A 22,282-nucleotide genomic window follows, 5' to 3' on the forward strand; every position below is an offset into this window, starting at 1 on the left:
CACTGGATCACAGAACGTTCAGGACACACCATGCCACCTTCCCCTCGGAGCATTAAAGGAAAAGAACAAAGTGATTTGAAGCCTTCCTTGGTTCAAAATCACAACTGCAGCCAGAGCAAGAAGCAGGTGCACCTAGACCACACGTGGGCTTTTCTAAAGTGACCTCAGGAGCAGCAAATGATGCTCTGTGTGCAGCTCCAGTACAGACTCCCTAAACTGTAACAAATGTCAAATTTCACTGTCAATTACATTTTTATTAAAGCTTACGCACTGCACAACTAGACTTTGCTATTATTTATCTAATAAATACAACATGAACATGAAATAAAGGAGGAAAATTAAGCTTTTTAGTCTATCTGCCTGGAGGCAAATCCAATACCCCAGAAAGAAATCATTATCTAACCCTCCATATTTTGACATGTTCCCCACTCACACACACTTCTACATGTTACATCTTTACCTTCCTTGGAGTAAAAGTCACATTTAATATTTTAAATATAGATATAGCTCAAAGTCTCAGCTCAGAAAACTGGCAATCTCTGGCTCTCATGGCACAGATACAGCAGTCTTAACTTGCTTTCAGAGTGTGCTGCATTCAGGTTGAAATGGCCTTCAAGCATTTCCAGCAATTTCACATTTATGGGTGCCACAATAATTGCACAGAGCACACAAATGATCCAAACAGAGAAGACAACAAATGCATTCATTTTAAGATGCAAGCCTCAGTTCAAATAAAGGAGAAAATTATTTTCTTTAATAGCTAAATTTATTCTGAACCAGTCCATTATAAGCTTTTGCATGAATATGCTAAACCAAAATATTCTGTCCCCGGTCTAGCAGTGAAACAAATGCAAAGTTTATTGGCAATATTACTTGTTATCATAGCAGTGCCTGAAGGACATAACCCATGACAGCACCAACTCGTGCTGTCCGAATAGGCAGTAAAGCAGGGACTGCTGCTCTACTACCAGTGACAAAAAGCAGGCAAAACCTGTTACTTTTTATTCCAGATTTCACAGAAGTGAAATTAAAAAAAAAGTCAAACCAGATGAAAGTATCTAGGCAAATTGCTGAAGTTATGAAGGAAGTTGTGACAGCCCTGTAATGTACCACCCTACCCTTAAACCTGGCCCACTGATAAGGCACAACTCCGAACAACCTTACCAAAAAGAAAGCCAGTATAATAATGATACACCAAACAGAAGGCTTTTTGAGGGTTTCAGATAGATGTCTTCTGTTCCCACAAAGTATAGGCTCTACAGGTTTGCATTTGATTTTAAGGACAAAAGGGAACGAGTAGGGGGGAAAAAAGTAGACGCCAAAACAAGTCGCAACTATTTCAACATCAATAGCTACTAGTTGAGCAGTAGGGGAAGACACTCTTGGAACTACACATCCAATAACTACACTAAAGATAGGAACAAAGGCACCATATCACATGCTTTGCATAATCTCTTACTCTTGCTGCAGGTACTCTGGGGGTAAGGAATTGGAGGAGGAGAACTACAATTATCATTCATACAGCTCAGCACTCTGCAAAGCTCAGAGGAGGCACACAGGACTGGGGAGCAGGTGCACGACAAGCACTCCATGTACAGCAGTTTCTGGGAAGCACGGCACATTCGTAAGGACAACAACGTTTGTCCACAAGCAGAATATAGTTCTAGTTCTTTGTTGTGTATTACCTCAGCTCACAAAATGCGAGATGCTTTATCATCTTCTACTGAGCTTTACTTTCAACTATTTCCAGCTTTTCTTTTGTCTCTTGCGAAGATTATCAAGTAACTATGCCTGTTGGAAACCTCAAAGGTGTTTGGCTCTATTCTTCAGTGTCCTCCTGGTATCTTAATGAAGTCTACAGCAACAGCACTTGGGAAATGGTAAAGAAGAAAGCGGTGCAATAGGTGATCAGAGTTGTCCTCTTCATTAAGACAAAATGACTTCTGGAATGCCAGCCAGTTATCCCCTACTTTATATAGAGTGGTTTCACCCAAATTTATTATAATTTCTACCATTAAACGCAATTCCTACACGAAGAGATGGGAAAACACAGCCTTGATTTCACAGCATTCAAACACCACTCTGGAACACAGCTTTGGAAAAAGGCATCACCAAAAACATCAGGAGAGGAAAATGGATATGTCCCGTCTACTAGATGGGGGAACCCAACCAGCTTGGGTTAAAAAACCCTTCCAACCACTTGGAACCCACAGACCACAGACTGCAACAGAGGCTGGTGGCAGGGATGTGTCCTACTTCTGTCCTGGGACATGGCCATCAGTGGCTTCTGCCCACCTGCGTCTCTGGGGTCACCCACCGCCTCTGCTCAAAGGTCTGCACTATTTTTGAACTGAAATAAAGACAACATGGTCAGACATCAGTTCTGAAGGAACATCTATTTCTTCTTTAATCACACTTCTACTTCTGCCAAATTCATATCAGGCAACCTTGTGCCTAAAATTTTACAAGGGCTTTATTTTAGTAATTTCATCATTCCAGATTGCTTCTTATTCCCTCCTGTCTTTTCACCGAGGTTACTACTTGCTTTCTCAAGATGCATACGAAGGCTAAAGGAATAAAAAAAAAAAATCAAGTCTCAGCAAAAAGAACTCCTTGATTGACATTCCAAGCCAAAATTTGATGAAACCATCTTCTTTCTCCATGGGCTGCAGCTTATTAAGATACCACAAAGGCAAGAGGTCTCCCAGTGACTGCATTGTCCCTCTTGGAAAAAGAGACTGACTAACAGAAACCGTATTTGAAATCTGTATTAACAGGGTGATTAAAAATAAACAGGTATATGACCAAAAACATTAAGTACATGAGGAAAACTCTGAAAGACTGAAGAGGTTCTCTCAAAAGCCTACATATTAGACAGTAAGAACATGGCAGAGATCAGCATTTAAGACAGATCCTCAGTCTAAAGGACATGAAGCCTAAAAATACACTGAAATGAAAGCAAAGGAAATTGAGTCTTTTTATATTTCTGGTTACTTTCTGAATTTTATTTTTAGCTCAGTTTTGTTTCCTAATCACTACTTACTTGTTTGGTTTACTGACTCCATTACTCAGTTATATATTGCTAATCAGTAACTGAATTCTATTACTGACTTAGGAATATGTATGTAGCACTGTGTACTGACGCACAGATTCCCACGGGGACGTACATGTTCATGAAAGAAGTAGACAGCTGCAAGTCTTCAGCTGCTGTAGACCTGTCACAATTCCACTTTATGGTTTTTTTTTTCCCCCCCGCTTTAAGAAAATAATCTAGAATCATCTGCAACCCCAGAGTTTAGACAGTGAAACCTGTGTTACAAGCCATACTGAAACCTAAAAACATCTACTTACCAGAAGGCAAAGCAAGGCCAGTGCAGGCTCTCTGTGAAGCCTAGGACCATCCGACCCCCCACTACTGTTATTTCTACTGAAATTCTAGAAACAAAAAGCTACAATTTTTAGTAGCCCTTCAGCAATTTAATATTCATTAAAGTTCACTGCAATAGGATTTCAGCTCCTAAGCCCTAAGCTCTTCTGAAAATGTTGCCCATATATTTTTCATGCAAAGCCAGGCTTACATTAGGCAGGAATGGATGGCTTAATGAAACACAAGACCCAACCAAGATGTTTTAAGGCTCTGTCCACAACAGGATGTTAATGAAGACACACTGCTAAATGCAATTAGGAAACACTAATCAACATGTGTACATCTCAACTGCTGGCAACAGCATCTCTATGGATACTGCAGCTTGCAGGTCTAAGTGAAACAGACCCCAAAATAGAAACTATGATGTTCAGCTAAGTCCTATCTCCATCATTAGAAATGTTTGCCTGCTGCAAGCTATCAGTATTTCTCTTGAAACTTAACTAGATTAAAAACAAAAAGTTTACATCTTTTCCACAATTCACCTGCTAGTCTCTAACTCTGTACCACACTAGCATTGCTTATAGAAATAACCTTCTCATAGAACATAAGCATTCTTAACTTCTGTAGCATACCTATGGTAGACAAAGCTACAATGAATTACTGAAAATAAGATGCCATTACCATCTTAAAAGCAGCAAGCAGATAATAGAAATTCTAAACTTGAGAAACTTCTGGGAGCGAAATAATCAGAAATCACCTTTGAAAGAACAGAAGTACCTGTTTACTCTGATAGTCTCACAAAAGTACTAACAAAATGGCTTAAATGAGGCCAAGTCTTAAAGTACTGCATGGGACAAATCTCAGTAATGCCTAAATTCAAACAATCTCATGCATGAAAGCATCTATGCTAAATTCAGTCACATATTAGAGATTAGGAATGCATTATCCATCAATAAAGGACAAAATATCAGTCATACATCAGGCTAATAGATCCTTATGTTTTATCCTAGACTAACTATTAATCTCTGTACTACAGAAGAGAAGCATGCCACGGGCCAAACTAAACACCTCCCTTAATAAATGTAAATTAACAAACATACCCTGAGCAGCAAGAAATTAAAAATGCACCAAAACACCTCTTAAAAAGGTGAACAGATCTCACGGATAACAATTCTCTGGTTAAAACAATTCTACTCAAGCACTCAATGGGAGTCCTGCCAAGCTCAGTGCCTGTTCAGGTGCTTGGGGACAGGGGGGAACACAGACCACCCCAGCTGTCCTGATTCCAAGCCCCACAAATTACATTTCACTCAGATGTAAAAAGGCAACTGGCAATAGAACAGCCACTACTAGACATCAGCAGGGAGACATGTCTTAAGAGCCTAAACACACAAACTAATGCTTGAGTATTAAAAAAGTCAAACCAACCAAGTTACTGTCCTCTATTGGCTATGCTTTCCTTAAAACGCACAGCAGCCACAGGCAGGCGCTTTAAACCTGGAGCTGGATCCACTTCCACCCATTTCACTGTAAACAGGTTGGTGACAGAAGTGATGCTGTCTCTATTAAAACGACATCACCTAAGCACCTTGCCCATGGAGGCACTCAGCCCAAGTGTCCTGGTCCAGCCTGGTGCTGAAATGCTGGAGGACAACGTGGCTCCTCCAGCAGCCACATTCGCTATGGCTACATACAGCTGCAAAGCTCCTTGATCACCACATAGAACATCACACAAGTAATATTCACTTTTGCACTTAGCAAAGACTAACGATGGAAATTAAACTCAATTTCTATCCAAGCATTTACATTTGCAAGCGCTTTTTTCAGTAGTTGGGTGATGACAAGCACAGACAATAAAAAAAGGATTCTAAAAATACACTACTCTTTTTCCCTGGATTAGTATGTCTACAGTTAAATATAAACTGTGCTCTATAAATTATCAAACACAATGTCAAATTCTGAAGTGCTCTCCGGAATCTCTCACAGAGCACACAAAATACAGAACGATAATTCTGTCCTGGCCCAGTTAGGCTAAAGAACAATATGCTACTGTGCTGGATCACAGAGTTAGTTCCTATCAACGGCCACACTAAAAATGGCCACAGCCACCACTGTAGCTGCATACTGAATTTTTCAGGACCCTCCGCATCAGGCAAAGAGTTTAATTCCCTGAACAGCTGCTCTCACAGGAAGGGAATCGACAGCAACATTGTCACAGTATAGCTGGCACAGGCATATTAGGAAGAATTTCCAGCATTCATGCTTTCTGCTAAAAAACAACTTCCCCCTACTCATCTACTGCCAGTAACTTCATTTGGAACAAAGATATATTAGAACTATTTTTATTTAAGAAGCATTTATTTACATACATTATTACTTCTACAGAGTCGTGACTGTGCCTTCTGCTTTACAGAAATAACATCTTTGCCCACAGGATCTTCTGCACATAGTAAAGCAAAAAGTCACTGATCACCATTTGAAGATCAAGAAGGACCAACAGAAGATTCATACTGCAAGTACTGCAATGAACAGTCACATTTATAAACCCTTCAAGCAGGCAGGAAAGCCAAACACCCCAAATACCTCTGATCCCCAAAGCAGAACGCGTTAACACTCCACCACAGTGTAGTGACTTAAATATAGGTTATTTCATGCCGTTGAGTCATGAATTTCACATTATCTAACATTCAACTGCTGCTGACTACAGGCATCTACGTATCAGCTGAAGGGGACTGAAAAAAGGCCTGGCCTCCCCTCCAGATTAGCACTCAACTCCTTAAAAATCTTTGTTAGTTTTTTGCCCATGTAGTTTATGGCCCTCTCTAATCAGAGCTACAAGAACCAGGTTGACTTCCACACACACCAAACACTTCATAGACATCAAGGATCTCAATCCATGTATTAAACAAAAAAAAAAAAAAAATCCTCAACGTCAAACCTTACAACAACGATCAGTCTAGCAATAATAATTCTTAAACTCACAAATACCAGTTTTGCTGTTAAGAACAGTAGGGAAACAAGGACTTCTGGCAACTGTCTTGACCAGGAGTAGCAGAAATTCCATGTCCTTGCTAGGCAATTAGACATAACATTAAAAGAGAAGGCAGTTCTGCTTTCAATTATAAATTGAGAGTAAATTGTTGTCTTTGCTAGTTTTCTAGAATGCAACCACAAGAGATTCTTAAGAGGAAGAAAAGCAAGAAGGACACGCGTCCTTCATCCCTCATGTCTCTACAAAGGCTTTTCAACAGCACTCAGCCTGGGAGAAAATACTTGGAAGTGCTCAGGAAACCACTCAGCCCCTCCAAAGGGGAGCGCATGCAACTACAGGCCAACAGGTAGATCCGAGGCACAGTTACCTGCTCCAGCAGCAACCTTTTGGGGCCTCTACATGGAGATCAGGTGGGACCTTCTCACCAAGCGTCCCTCAGGAAGCAAAAACCCGGGGAAGCGGTTTAGGTTTCCATCCGCGGCTCGGCGAGCGCCGCCAGGTGCACGGCAGAGCAGCTGGATCTGAAGGACTGGCGCTACTGGAAAGGCTCCAGTGGCGTTGCTGCCCTCTGCCAACACCAACATCACTTACGTGGGCACAGCCGCGTTACATGTGGAACCTTCTCGAAGCACTGCAAGCGAGAGCCACCTCCCATAGTCACGGGCGTCTGCTTTGAAACAAACACACGTTATCGCACCGCCTTCACCTCCAAGGGCTCCCAATGCTCCAAAGCCACCAAGCGTCACTGCCCTAATGCCGAAAAATACTGGCGCATGTCTCCAGACTGGGAAAACTACCAGCAGCAACGTACATGGAATTTTATAGCAATTAGAGAAGTTTAATTTTTAAATGAATAAAATAAATGAAAGCTTATTTTTCCCCCAGAATTCAAGGACAAATAATTTCCCATCACAACAGCGCTGCTGACGCAACTGTGCGTGCCTTAGCAACGAAGGCATACTACAGCATTTTCTATACATCATGCCTCTAAATACTGTCAAAGCCAGGTTTGTATCTTACACTGTGCAACTACATCTCATTTCCAGAGGACACACAAAGATTTAGCTATCCTTCATTTTAATTATTTTCTTAATATTCTGTCTTTTCTCCCCATTTAATGAACAATTCCTAACTGGTTCTCAACATTTCCTGACTTGTACAGATTTTCTTAGCCATGGAGGTGAAAGTCCTCATGCAAGATATTATCAAGGGTAGAACAATAGGTAAGATGTGCTCCCCGCTTCCTCCCTACTTTTTTGGGGCTATAAAGAAGCAATAATGCAGCAGGAGCTCCATTAGGGAACATGGATTTTCACTACAGAAAATAAAGCTCAACCTAACATTGCTGAGCTAATTCTTAATGAATTCATGCAAGCAATGTAAATGCTACAAATAAGACAATGTTCGGCAGTTCCAAGAACTGCATTCTTACTATAATCTCATCTGAGAGTGTTTAATTTCTAATACTGATGTTACAAGGCTATTGCAAACTCTGAATATTTAAATGAGTAAACAACAAACAAAAGGTCTCATCTTCAGTGCCCCAAGCTATCATCCAAAACTAGTTATAATTAAAGGTGTGAACAACAGAGTAACAAACCTGCAAAGTCAAGGTTCTGAGAAATTAATGGGCATCACACCACTGCACCAGTTCAAATTTATCACTCATTATCTCCCCGACTAGCACAGTGCCGTTTCACATATTAGTGCCTCCTTCTTTCCTCCGAGCCTTTCCTGTCTTTTCTAGATGGCTAATTTTATACAATTACTGCCTCTGACACACTGAGACCTTTTCTCCCCCTTTATTCTTCTTGCTGTAAAGCTAGTGACCTACAAAAGCCCCTTGCACCTAAAATAGTCCAGTATTTAAAAAGCAAAGACTGATCATTTAAGGGAAAAAGCAAGCAAGCAGTCTCTAAGTATCAGTTTCTCCAACATCTTCCCTTCACATGATCTCAAATGGTTAAACATATCCAAAGGCTAAAGCAAGGTACAGTTACCCTTTAAACATGTTTTATTAGGATTTAATCTATCATACTTGTTGAATTGCAATACTGCCCTCCTCTTCAAAAAGTTCCTTAGAAAATTAAAATGTTCCTTCTTTTAAAGTTGCTCCAAGTCCTACACTGCTGGTAACTGGACATTTACAGAAACAGTTGGGAAGTGTTACATTACACAAACACCCTTTCCCTCCTCATCCAAATCCCAGTGTTTTCCTTAACATCCATTTAAATGGCAAGGGAAGATACACATGCACACACACAAATACATGCGTACCCATCTCCTTCTCCACCCTACACAGAAAGGAAAAGAGCAAGAGACAGAGAGGAGTGCAAGGGGGAGGGGTGACTTTCCATCACAGATTAGCAAATTTTGCAAAATCTGGCCTATCCCTTACAGAGGTACCATGCTTTTTAACATCACCTCACTTGCAAGAAAACTGTTTGCGCCCACTTCTCCCCCAAAACCCCAATGACATTGAAAAAATACTGCATTGCAGTATTTGCCAGTGCATCGGAGTGTATCCAGTTAGCTGTCCCACAGACAAACAAATGTACATTTTAATGTGTCCAGGCATGTAAATGAGGTGTCCAGAGAACACAGATTGCCAAAATGGACAAGTGGATTTGTCAAGTTATCTGCATCTCTCTCCCTCTCACCATAATATTCCCTTCCACTGTCCATTTCTTGCCTGGGCTGTTTGCTGAAATTATTTTCAAAGTCCAAGCTCCTAAAGAAGACAACAAATTCCAATGTCAGAATATGGGACGCAATCATACCTTATTTCTTTTGAAAAACCTCAGGGTGTAGAGTGGCTCTAGATTATGTACCAACAGTACGACAATTATTCACAGAAAATAACCTTCATTTAATTAGTACACTCCCAGCATACCAAGTAGGAAGGCTGAGGAAAAAAACATTCCCTGTAAGTTAGAAGATATTATTAAAAAAAAAATAATCCCTTAAATATATGTAAGATTATTGCAACTAGATTTTCTCTCAATAGAGTCACAATATTTAACAGGACCAAATAAAGATGATGAAGACTGTTTCAAACCCATTCAAATGGGATTTTTAAGTATACCCTTTCTAGCTCATTGTAACCATCCTTTGTCACAACAGCTTGGGCTCACTTTGAGAGAACTCAAAAAGGTAAAATTAATATAGAGGAAGAAAGCAAAGAAGGCAACCAAGCCAGTCACCAGTGCAGAGGCATCCCTCTATCTAACATGGGAACTTGATTAGCAGAGTACATGGGGACAGGATTTTCAACTGATGGCTGGTATTCACATTGCATCAATATCCAATTGTAAGATTGCCTTCTTTCTGACTAGTAGACTAAGACAACAGTTTTTTTAAAAAAGAAAAATGTCATGTCTAAGGGCAACTACATTTTCTGTATCTTTTTGTCTCAACAGAAAGGTTTTACGTTTTCATAATTTAGTATCACTAGCAATCTTAATTCTATTTCACTAACTTAATAACTATTTTTCTATAGGAAGATTTACAATGCAATCTTTTACATGCAGAAAGAAAATGTCACTATGTACATGCAGGCTGCATTCATTAATATAATCTTAAAACAAAGAAAAGAGGAAGATCAGGGCAGGAACATGTGCACCGTAAAACAAGGATTTCATTATTTTTAAATCTTTGTAGAAACACGAAACTGAACAGAAAATGAAAATGTAACTACTAGCTGATGACTCTTAAAACAAACAATGCAGCTGTGTATAATAAAAGACACCCTTATTTATTGTCATGACTAAGTTAACAGATCTAGAACACAGTATCTCTGTTTTGGACAGAAGAAAAATTATTTTACTCTCACGTACAACTACAATGCATGTCAGAATGCATCTCTGCACATGCACAGACTGTAAAATACGGAATTTTACACACGCACACACCCCCTCAGGATTTTTTTCTCCCCCTATACATTGTAAAGCAGTGCAGTTTTCAGAGGGTCATTCAATCACTTTTTCGCAGAAAGGACTGCAGCAGAAGCAATGCTTAAAAAGCAAATTAAAAGGGCATTTAATTTTTTATTCCTATTTCAACCAAGCACTACTATCCCTGCTTGAATTCACATTCCAAGTAACCCTGCTCCCGAGAAAGGAATAAAGTAAAAATATCTGCAAATCCAAAGACAGAAAGAAAGGCGTGTTCTATATTCTTGCTTTGCTTCTTATGCCTCCTGATGTGTGATAGATGAACATTTTCTGGGCAACCACATTTTTATATCTTTTACGCTACCGTCTATCACTTACTAGTCTACTATGCTTTTTTAACACTTCTAGCACCACCATTTCTTTCCCATTATTGTTTGCCACTACAATTTAGAGACCATCACAATTAACAAAATATTCAGCTGTGGTTTAAAAAGTAAGAGTTGCTACAAGGAGCCCGAGACACTGGAAGTGGATGTTACTCCAGCAGATATAAAACAGACTGACTAAAGGTGGGGCCGGAGAAGAAGAGGAGAATAATTTCAGTATTTTTGTAAATTCCTCTCAGTGCCTAAACCCTAAAATATGGTGAACTCCCCTGAACTGATTATTCTGCCATATAACCATCTGATTTTGTAAAAATACCAATATCACTTAACACAAAATCACTGCTTAGGGTAAATTCATTCTACCTACTGTTCTCATAGGGACATTTGCTGGAAAATTCTAAGAAATGATTTGCAGAAGCTATCAGCTGTGGGAGTTCACTATTATACCTCTGTCAACTTCATTCAATATAATTTACATTTTTTTTTATACTGCCTCACAGGATTCCTTGCAATTTTTTACACGTACAATTTCACAGCAGGGAGGGGGAAAGAAAAAAAAAAGATAACCCTCTTTGCAAAGGAGAAAGAACAGATGCTTAAAACCAGATTTCTAGAAATCACTGTAAGCCTGAGCCAGAAATGTAATTAACACCTATTTATAAAGAATAATTAAAGTTGTGACTGCCACAAAGAAGAGCAGAGATAATCGAGGTAGCCCCTGCTTCTTTTTTTTTTTTTTTAGGTTTTTTTTTTACACTGTTTGCAGTATTCCCACATGATTGCCACCTGCTCCCCCACTCAGCTTCCCCTATGCTCGTTTCCCCGGCAACCTTTCATTGGCTTTTCCTCCCAGCTATCGCTTTCAGTTCGGCTGCTCAGTCTAATCTTATTTGTTTTACACCCATCAAAACAAGCAGCTAGACAAAGACAATCCTGTAAGAATGGGAAAAGACCGTCGCTTTGTTTCCCCGGCTATAATAAATATCCGCGGCAAAAGTCTGCAAAACGTTAAATTGGGGGGAAGGGGGGGTCCCCGGCGCCCCCCATCCCGGGGCTGGCAGGAGGGCCGGGTATTGTGCGGCCCCAGCCCCCACCCGGGTCGCCCCGCTCGGCGCAGCCCCGGTGCCCGCAGTTGTGTGTCTGATCATGCCATTTTGCACAATCTGTAAGGAAAAGCACAAAAGAGGGGACGAGATGAGCACGTCCGGGGCTCCTCTGCCAGGAGAATACGGGCTAAAAATAGAAATACTATTTTTCACATAAATGGCTTTGACTTCTCCCGGCATTTAAAAAAAAAGGCACAAAACAACACGGTTCTCCCCCAACCCCCCCAACCCCAGCCCCCACCCCGACACAAAAAAAACACACCCTTGCTTCCATCCATCCATCCACCCATCCATCCTCGACAGCACCGGCTCCATGGGAAACGCGATACCTGGATTTTTAGAGGCGATTATTAGGTTTGTATTTAAGGCTGGTGTAATAGGAACGGAGATGAAAAGGCATCATCGGCCGCCCGCTCCGCCAGGCACACGCGGTACCATGACACCGTGACTGTCAGCAGAGACCATCCGCGCTCAACTGAAACGCAACGTTCAATGGAAACGCTGTGGAGTGCCATCGCAGCTAGGCACGGTAAATGGATGTACAGATACATATGCACACACACAGGCAGACATAGCCCACCGAAACAAAAAAAAAAAAAAAAAAAGAAAATAAACAAGGCTCTCTAATTTTATTTTATGACTCACGATCCACCGCCCTGAACAAAAGAAATTCGCGAGGCACACGAGAAACGAGACAAAACCCCACGAGCAGGCTCTCCCCGTTCACTTACCATTTTCAAGCCATTCCACTCCATCTGTGATCACAAAGATGGACCCTTACAGCCCCTCACAGAGTCAAAAGCAAAAAGAGCGTTATGTAAAAGCTGACATTCCTTCTTACAGCGCTGCTGCCCAACGATGCAACAAAATCGACATATACTAGGCACTGCAACACATACAAGCCTCCTCCTCTTTTTATGAGGTCACGACAGGAAACTCTTTGAAATACAATATGCAGCATTTACTGAAGCTCATATAAATCACCCTCTTTTAAAATTACCATACCTATTGCGCAGTCCACCAAATACAAAATTACCAATCTCGAGGCTTTTTTTTTTTTTAAACATTTCACCCCCCCTCCCCAAGGATTTTGCTCTGCATTTGTATCTCCAAAATGTCAATGTGGAAATTAACTCTCCCCCACCCTTAAAAGAAAAAAAGCCTCTTCTTCCTTTCGCATTTCAGTTAGCCACATACCAGCCTTGCATTAGAAATGAGCTTTTCTCTTTATTCTGAGAGAAATCGCAATTACCTTAAAATGACAAAGTACATCCTTTATTAAAGGATACGCAGACATTAAATATGAAAGAGAGCGAGCGAGAGAGAGGGGGAAAGAGAAAGGGAGGGGGGGAAAGGGAGAGATCATGTACAAACAGATCAGTAGCAGAAAACTAAATTCATGGGAAAACACAGACTGAGAATGATGCAGATTCGGGGAAAACCTGTATGTTAGCTTCTATATCTACCTCTATATAAACCCGCTACAATCAGATTTTAAAACTACTAATACCTACCATAACCATTCTTAATGGCAAATATTGGGTGTCTTGAAAGGCTTCAACTCTTCTAACGGTTTTGCTAAGGTTTCAGGGAATTATTTTATTATTATTATTCTCTCTTTTTTTTTTTTGAAGAGCCACAAAGCACACTGCTAGACGTTTGTGCGGCGAGAAATTATTATCGATAATAATAATAATAATAATAGCGGCAGCGATAATAATAATAATAAATAATAATAGCTAAGTATATTATCTCGTTGTCTCAGTGTGGTGCTGCGGCGGGAGGGCGGCGGCGCCGGCGGCGGGCGGAGCGCGGAGCGGCGCGGGGCGGGACGCGCGGAGCGGAGCGCGCGGAGCGGCGCGGGCCCTGCTGCGACTGGCGGCCGCCGTCGCCCCTTTACCGCCATTTATGGGACCATCTGTCAGCGGCGCCGCGCGCTGATTGGCCGAGCGCGCCGCGCGCGCGGGGGGAGGGGGGAGGGAGGGTGTGTGTGGTGTGTGGGGGGGGAGGCGTTGCGACATCAGGTGCTATTGAAATTAGCCGCTGCCAGATTGACAATGTTAATGATGCGGTGACCTCTACAACAACAGAGACCAGATTTCTGAACTGCTGCTTGTGTCTAGTAATTAAGGCCCGGTTGAAGAAACAACACGCAGCCCCCTATTTTTTTTTTAAATTTTTTTTTTTTTTTTTTTTTTGGTTCCCCGTTCCCACCCCTGGGCCCGGCGGTGCCATACCTCGGCCATGCTCCAGTGCCTACATCTCCTTACCTCCTGCGCGCCCCGCTCCCAGGTCCGGCGTATTTTAACCACCTTATCTTTTTCGACAGTTGCTTTCCGGAGAAATGCATATTTAATGATCTGCCTCTAGGCTTAAAGGCACAACAAAAGCACTTTGACGTGCATTTAAAGCTGCATTTATTTTCAGGTACTATTGATTTTAATAATCAACCCATCTCTCCTTCCTTCCGCCCGATGAGGTTTTTTAAAATGCGTATTTTTAAAGGAGTGGATTTGATGTTGCTGCCACTTGACAATGTCTAAGGCACAGCAGACCTCTTTATCGGGCACTCCCCCGAACAACAGTAGTATTTCAGAATTATTTTGCCACCTCGCTTCATTATTCTTCAGCTCGACAGGAAATAAAACAACAGCGAACTTTGGGCATTTAAAAGAATTTTCTTTTTCAGCCTTAGAGAAACGTGCTTAACTTAACAATGCACACTCATTAATCCTCCGCTCGCTGCCACTGACAAACTAACAAAACTTCACTTCCAAACAGCAATATTTTACCCCCTTCTGACCACAGCAAGTTTTGTAAGAATTCTCACAAGTTATGAAGCATTCATTTCTTCCTCTTTACTTGAGCGGTATTTTCCTAAAGCATATTCTGTACTAAGTAACAAGGCATAGCACTCTGTAATTACAACAAACCTTGGATTTACATTTATCTCAACTACAGCAACTGAGTATTACTCTATTAAAACACATCGGATCATTTAGTTTTACCATCCACAGATTCATTTCAACAACTAAATAATTTTTTCTTATTTTTAAAGAAAAGAAACATTGCAAGCATTTTTAAATGTGAGAGCTGAAAACCGAGAAAGCTAGGATGGGCCACATTATAAGCTCACTTAGCTCTTTCCTAGAGAAAGAAAATCTGACTACAAACCACCAAAACCATTTTCAAAACACATAAATCAAATCATCATTGTTCTACAAGTTTCATCTTATAAAAAGTATAAATATTCCCTACACACTGCTAAAGCTGGGGACAGACATTCAGTACATTTTAAATTTCTTTAAACCATAGACACGCTCAAACACACACAGAGACTAAACATACCAATAAAATGTAGGAAATGTAGTAAAGATCATAAAATCTAGCTATACACAAACCAAGCAAGGAGAAAAATCACATTTAAAAAACATAATACCATCTATTTGTGGAATGAGCACTGAATTCAATTAAAATATGAACAATGTGAAAGGCTGCAGAGGATTTCTCTCACCACACATCTTTCTGAGCACATTTGTAGCTTAGTAAAAACCAGCATAGATTAAAGTACCCTGTAAGATACATTTCCTAACTCAAATTTAGGTGGACCATTAGACTGAACACACAGACATCAAAATGCTACAACAGCTAGTATATTACCACAGATTCTTGTGCAAACATACATCTAATATTAAAGTTAGATCCGTAATGCATATTTTTTGCTTAAGGTCTCTTCAGGGGTTAATAACACTAGAGAAGGCATCCAGAAATTATTTTTAAGTCTTTTCAACTTCAGCCTACTTTGTTACTATAAATTCGTTATGCATATCAAGATTCAGCCATTTTTCTGAAACAATAATCGCACACTGCTTCTCTCAAAAATTTGCTAATCTTATCCATCTATAAATCCAGGTACTCTGCACACTGACCGCTTTCCCAAAAAGCACCCCACACACGCAGCCTTTCCGAGAAACACTACAACAAACGCTCAAACATCCTCAGAGGCCTCTCTCTGGAAAGACAAAGGCAGAATCCTATTGTTGAAAAAGTCAACCTTATTCTCGTGTTTCCAATAGTACCATTTATCTTTCGGGGAAAGGGACTGACCACCGCATCACGGTGGTGACATTTGTAAAGCATCAGATTCTCTATACAGTCTCTCCAGCATCAGCCAGCAAGCCCCTGAGCGCAAAGCATATTTTTAGTGCAATCTTCCATCCCCACAAAAAGAAACTTGTCTTAAACAGCTAATCCAATATCAAAATGAAATCACAGGGTTGTTTCCCAGCCGCCCCCCTCCCTCTCCTTACCATAAATGAGCAGTTTCTTGACTCATTAATGACAGTTTCCCTTAAAAGAAGTGATCTCATATCACTGAGCCCCTCTCCACCACGCATACATCCCAAAGGTTGCGGGTATCTTAGCATCAGTAGCCGCTAGCAAGCTCTCTCATACAGAGCCCAGATGGACTATACCAGAAGCCAATTCAGCGTTAATAACTACCTACTCTGTGCAGTTTAGAAGCCTTACGTGGCATAATGTCCTAGGCAACAGCAGCCGATTGAAACCGCAAATAAAAGACAACCCAATTCTCCAAAAGCATCAAAAGGAAAAAAATAATAAATTGAAGAATATTTTTTTAAAAAAAAATCTTACTTATATAAGATTAAACTGAATCCTTCACCAACATATGAAAAAGGAGAAAAAACAGATGCTGCCCAGAAAAAGTGACAAAATATTACCTCATTATTTAACAAAGCAGCATTAAGCGTCCTGCTGATTTCAAACATCTTGCCACAGATTTTGGTTAAGAGAAACAGAAAGAATCCTTTGCAAGCCCTCTGTCTGCAAAGGGTTCTTCAATTTTCTTGCGCACAACAGAATAGTCAATATGTTATTTCCCTAGAGTTCGCACATTAAAATATCTAGTCAGTGAGCTGAATTTTCCCCTTATCACACTGTAGACTCCTGTTATATGTACTGCTCTCTTTGCAAGATTAGCCTGCCCCAAACATGGCTGTTGTTTAAACTATTCTTTAAAGTAACAGTTCACTCCATAACCACCAGGTGGGCAGTGTACACAGATCCAAGTAACCATCTTAAAGATTTTTCTTGGAATAGCTGCTGGTTTTGATATACAACGTAAATCCCCCCTACACTTATCAAGCAGGAGGAAAAAAAATTGTCACTGTTTTATGCCCTTTCCTCCCGAGCAGCAAGTCCATGAACAAAACCCTAAAATCACTTAGCTTTTAGCACAGATTTTTTTTTTTTTAAAGGGACCTTAAAATTTATACAGGAGTTTTTTATTCAGCAAAAGTGGTAAAATCCAATCAGTTTTGAGAAAAAAGTACAATTATAAGGGAAAGCACACCCAACTAAGTGGTTTATACTACAGAAGAACAAAAATCAGGATTATGTTCACAAGAGGGTTCCTTCACAGAAAGGCAAAATTCAGCATGCAAATAATTCTGCAAAAAATATGAACTGTACCTTCAAGCAAATTGAAGACAACTTGATGAGCTACTGCTATGACTTACTGAGGCTTAAATTCGTTTATGAAAACCACTGCTGCATGCATCAGAGCACAAGATTGAAATACATGGAAAGGATCCAGTGTTCAATAGCACCTAAGTCTCCCAAGGTATCAAACTGTCCCTATTCCATCATGTCTGCAAGCTATTTAAGTATATTTTCTCCACTTTATTTAAGGTCAAATACCTCAAGAAATACTTCCATTACTATAAAAAAATACCAATTCACTCAATGCTCTACAGCAACACCCAGAGGCATGAATGAGACTGGGATCTTTGTGTTAGGTGCTGTACAAACACATTTGAAAAGTCATTTCATACCGAAGGATTTACAAACAACATTTACAATACTGAAAGCACAAAGCAGAGGTGTGAGAAAGAACAATAAAAGAGCTTCACAAAATGTCTTTGCCAGCTGGGACAAATCGCTGGAGGAACCAGGGCATCTATGGCAACTACCTGTGCTAAGGCAGAGCCCATAAGGTTATTTACTGAGGTTAAAGAATAAATGCATTAGATGGACAAGGGCTTCTTTAGGTTTACCACCTAAAAGAACCATATATTTCCTTTCATTTATAGCAATCCATGCTGAGTAAGTATATGCAGAGTAGTGATTTTCTTTGCTGGCCTTTAACTAATATTAAAGTGATGCAGTAATGACTTAACCTTCTTGAATATGTATTGAGTTTCAAGTCATCCCTTTTTATACGAGAAAGGTTATTTGCATCGATTTCTGTTTGCATGAAATAAGCTTATTTTCTCATTCACCATATGCCTTGAACACTAATTAAAAGTGTCACTTTCTTCTAATGTAAAAACGTAATCACTTAGTAAATAAGTATTCTTGGCTTTTTGGTCTTTGTGATAATCTATTTAAGGACTTTTTATTTCCACGCAACTTCAGTGCTTTGATTACCACACACTCTGTTCATGCAAAGAGAAGTGTCTCACAAATGCACATTTTCCTGGATTTTTTTTTTTTCAAATAAAAAGAACTATCTTGAGTTACATCTTTAAGGACCCATACTCCTATTACCCCGAGGCAAATCCATCCAATCAATATGAAACCATCCACATGCCACCATCTGCCAAGCTGTAGAGCAATGTGGCTGGAACAGACCTCTTAAAAAGCAGCAGTGGTCTCATTTTCAGTCTATTAGGGAAGTACCAAAGCTCTCATGTGCAAGGACACAACACTCCAAGTCAGACCTCCTCACACCACTGTCTCCCTGCACTGCTGCAGAATTCCAGTAATTTTTGCTGCTTGAATTTTCACACTAATCATCAAAGCAAGAGGGAGGGAAAAATGATCAGTAACAGTCCTATTCCACTGCAGCACAAAATAAAGAACTCAATCTAATTCTATCCTAATATGATTAAAGCAAACCATTTAAATGCTGCTGCCTGTGAACTACAACCTGGCATTTTCCATCACCTCATTTTCTACTCTTCTGGAGAACTAAGCATTTATCTCTGGAACACTTTTACTCTTTTCCAAGACATTCCTCTCATAAAATTAATATTTAATTCTTATCAAAGAGTTATTTTGTTGTTTGACAGATGGGAGGGTGCAGGTGGATGAGGAACCAAGGAGAGGCATGTGTGAGCAAGAGATGGATCTTCTGTACAAAATGATTTAATAAAGATAACGGGCAGGGAAAGGACATTACACAATGCAAGCACCCGGGTTTGTCCTATGCAGTAATTCAAGAACCTCTGTGGAAACAGCCTCCAGTTCAAGATACCACATCAACACCATCTTCAGCAACACTGAGCTCACACAGTGTTTTCATAATAATTCAAAATATCCTCCAGCACCTATAACCCCATGATAACTAAAAAAGAGCTCTAGGAGAAAACCGGAACACAAAGGTGTGCAAACCCCTTATAAATATACACAGAGAAGAAATTAACTATTTTAAAACCAGCCATGAAGTTACAAGAACCTAAAAAGCTAAACATGTAATTCATGTGATGCTGACAGTCACAAACTCAGATGAGAAAGCCAGAGCTGAATTGCTCATGGCATCTAACCCAAAGCCAGATTTCAGCAAAGAACAGGAAAGAAAAAAGAAACCAGCCCAGTTAAACTGACTGCCCTTTGCTGTACATGTGTGCAGGAAGTGGCAGGGACTGGGGGGTAGAGGGAAAAACAATGGCTAAAGAGGTTATTTACTCACACAACAAGGGTTTTTTTTTCCACTGTTACTTGAACAGCTTACAATTAAGTGTATATGTACATAATTTGTTTATCTACTCAGTAATTTAAAGAAGAACCAGCAAAATAAAACACCTTATCAACCGCCCTGTGGAAATGAAGCAGGAGTGGGTGACCGAGACTAACCTTGCATGACACTAAAAATGTTTTTCAGGCTCTTAAAGGCTAGTGAATTAATGTATTTCATGAAACACAGTCAAATTTCTAAGGTTTCACTGCAAAATATGTAAGTCATGATAAAAAAGAAACACCATACAATTTCTGAGAAAACACTAGTTGAAAAAGATAACTGACATGGTCCTGAGCTTCCATTAGCTTATTTGATGATCCACTCAGAAACACAGGAACCTGTCCCTGCCTCCTACCCTGCCCCTGCTGTGGAACCCATTGACAAGCTGTACAAGCTCTGCTGCCGATGCAATCTTCTGTGTGGTGCAATGAAATTCCTCCTGATGCCAAGGAGATGAAATAACACACAGCTACCTGGAAAAACTATCACCTTTTGGATCTGAACCCAAAAAACAAAGGAGGGAAAAAAAACCCAAAACAACCCAGAAGAAGAATCAAGAGCAGTCAAAGCTCTATCTTAAAGAGCTAGACACTAGATACAAAAGATAGAAAGTCTTCCTAAATACTTACAACCCTAAGTGAGGAATTTAGATGCACAAAGCTTAGGCAAGTAGTCACAGTTCCCACAGAAATCACACTTCAGCTGCTTTTGCACAAATATGCTATTTAATGCTGCTTGCCCACTTTCTTTTTCATGCCTTATGAGATGTGTAATTTGGATGCTGCATAGCTGCTCTAAGTATCACATGCCAATTTTCCAAAGATGTGTGTATTTGCAAACCCCACTGTGGATACTTATGTCTGAACGCCAGGAGACTGGAACAAAACTCTCCAGGGCACAGCAGAGCATAGAGGTAACAAAATGAATAGATGTAAATAGCTCTGATGGTGAGAGAAGCCTTAGTAGTGATAGAAACCACATCCTCAATGCCACAACTGGAAGCTGGGCAGCCACACAGATTTAGGCATGCATGGGTGCCAGTGAATAACCTCAGCAAAGGATTCCTGTGACTGTCAGGGCACAGGCCAGACAGGGAAGGGGGCCAGCAGCTCTGCTGCAGTGCAAGAAGGGTTTGGAGAAGATGATTCAGCACCTTTCCAGCAAGTCCGAAGGCCAGCAACGTCCTTGGCCCCACACTCCTCTCCCAGCTCTGAACTGCTGCTCTGCAACACAGAGCATCTACTTGGTCCCGTTATGTCCTGCCTGGCCAATTTTCAACATATTTTAAAGAACCCACTGTCAGCACTGCAAGACTGAAAAACAAAAGGCAGCATACACTGCAGGTAAATGTGTTAACACAGCAGTGAAGTACCAGTAATTCTTTCTCCCCTTTCCAGTTCTTTTACTTTTGCCTTCAGGAATAGAGATTTTAATGCCTTCAGTCCCCTGATTTTGTTTTCCTTCTTTTAAATTCAGAGATACTAAAAGTTGCATGCGACAGACATCCTAAATCCTACAGCTTGCTTTCCTATCACTACAAGCAGAACTCAATCCTACCTACAGGGAGAGTTAAAACATTTCTACATTGCTGTCAATTTTGTATAATACAGTTAGCAAAGTTTCAACTGAGCACAAATGAAGATGTTTTCAAAGATTTATGACTGCATTTTTAAAATGTATTTACTTGTAAATAATGAAAGGACCTAGACACTGAAGAACTCCAGACTTACCAGGGAGATTTACACGAGTTCAGCCATTTTTAATGTGCCTATGTATAAGCACAAAAACATTCATAAAAAATGTGAACAGGGTCTTTCAACCAGCATTGCCTAATTTTAGAACAGTTGATGGATTTGCTTTAAGCACATCTGTAATACAGTGTGCTATACACCTTGCACTCAGGCCAAATAATATCAATAACAAGAACAAAGATGAAAACCTGAAAGGGGATTAATGTGCTGATGTTTCCAAGCTTTGAGACAGTGATCAGAAAGATCTGGGGACGAGTGTGAGGTGGCTGGATCAGAACAGAAGTACAGGAGGAATCAAAGGAGACCTGTGAGCAGCATGCAGAAGGGGTTATGTCTCCTGCAACTTGCAATTACACAGGAAGGATGCAGAACCAGGGAAGATACAAAAGAGAACGAAGACAACAGAAAGCATCAAGAGCTATTAATTGTCCAAATTACCTCTCGTTAGAGCAGCTGGCACTTCCACAGAGTATTTTAGTAGCAGCAGGCAGAAGGTAAATAAGTATTACAATTTCATACATTAAAAAAAAACCAATCCTCAGTAATTTCCGGGTAAACCCCTTCATGCAACCTATCCCCAAACCAAGGATGCTGGAAAGGAGAAAAAGTTTTAAGTGGCTTTAACTACAGAAACCAAGCTTACCTCATGCTCCAAAGCTTACACCTGTATGTAAAAGTGACAGGACTTGCAAGATGCTTTCTGTGTACATCTGTTTTATTTTACCCTTTAAGAAATAAAGGTTAGGTAAGCAGCCTAAATAAGGTACCCAAATCTCAGGGATAAACAGCTCCCTCATGAATATGGCTCACACAAGTCTTTGGTGTATAATTTAAACAGAAATTACACTTTTATAACAAGGAAGACAAGGTAAAATACAGAGAAGGTATTGGGTATAAAAACCAGAACTGATGCAGTATTTAAGAGAAGAGCAATGCCAACACTGAACTTTCCATACTGACACAAAAGCAGGGAGAGGCTAAAGAAACAACTAAAAGTTATCTGCAGCTCCTCCTCTTGCCTCTAG

At 40.3% G+C, this 22,282-nt stretch overlaps 1 protein-coding gene across 7 annotated transcripts in view; it reads right to left on the reverse strand.

Moving 5' to 3' along the window:
* Positions 1-16,736, reverse strand: part of ELAVL4 (ELAV like RNA binding protein 4) — a 63,903-nt gene extending 47,167 nt beyond the window's left edge. The window contains exon 1 of one of the 7 annotated variants that reach the window (XM_021529152.3): positions 16,487-16,736. In XM_021529152.3, coding sequence (XP_021384827.1) covers positions 16,487-16,534 — 48 coding nt within the window. In that variant the 5' untranslated portion in view covers positions 16,535-16,736. Of the gene's footprint in view, positions 1-12,006; positions 12,303-12,475; positions 12,769-13,258; positions 13,560-14,014; positions 14,108-16,054; positions 16,222-16,486 lie in introns of those variants that run through there. The other 6 variants (XM_021529145.3, XM_021529199.3, XM_021529181.3 and 3 more) reach the window with 6 other exon arrangements.
* Positions 16,737-22,282: the final 5,546 nt, after the last annotated feature.

The sequence above is a fragment of the Lonchura striata genome, chromosome 9 (assembly GCF_046129695.1).
Source record: "Lonchura striata isolate bLonStr1 chromosome 9, bLonStr1.mat, whole genome shotgun sequence".
Taxonomy (NCBI): domain Eukaryota; kingdom Metazoa; phylum Chordata; class Aves; order Passeriformes; family Estrildidae; genus Lonchura; species Lonchura striata.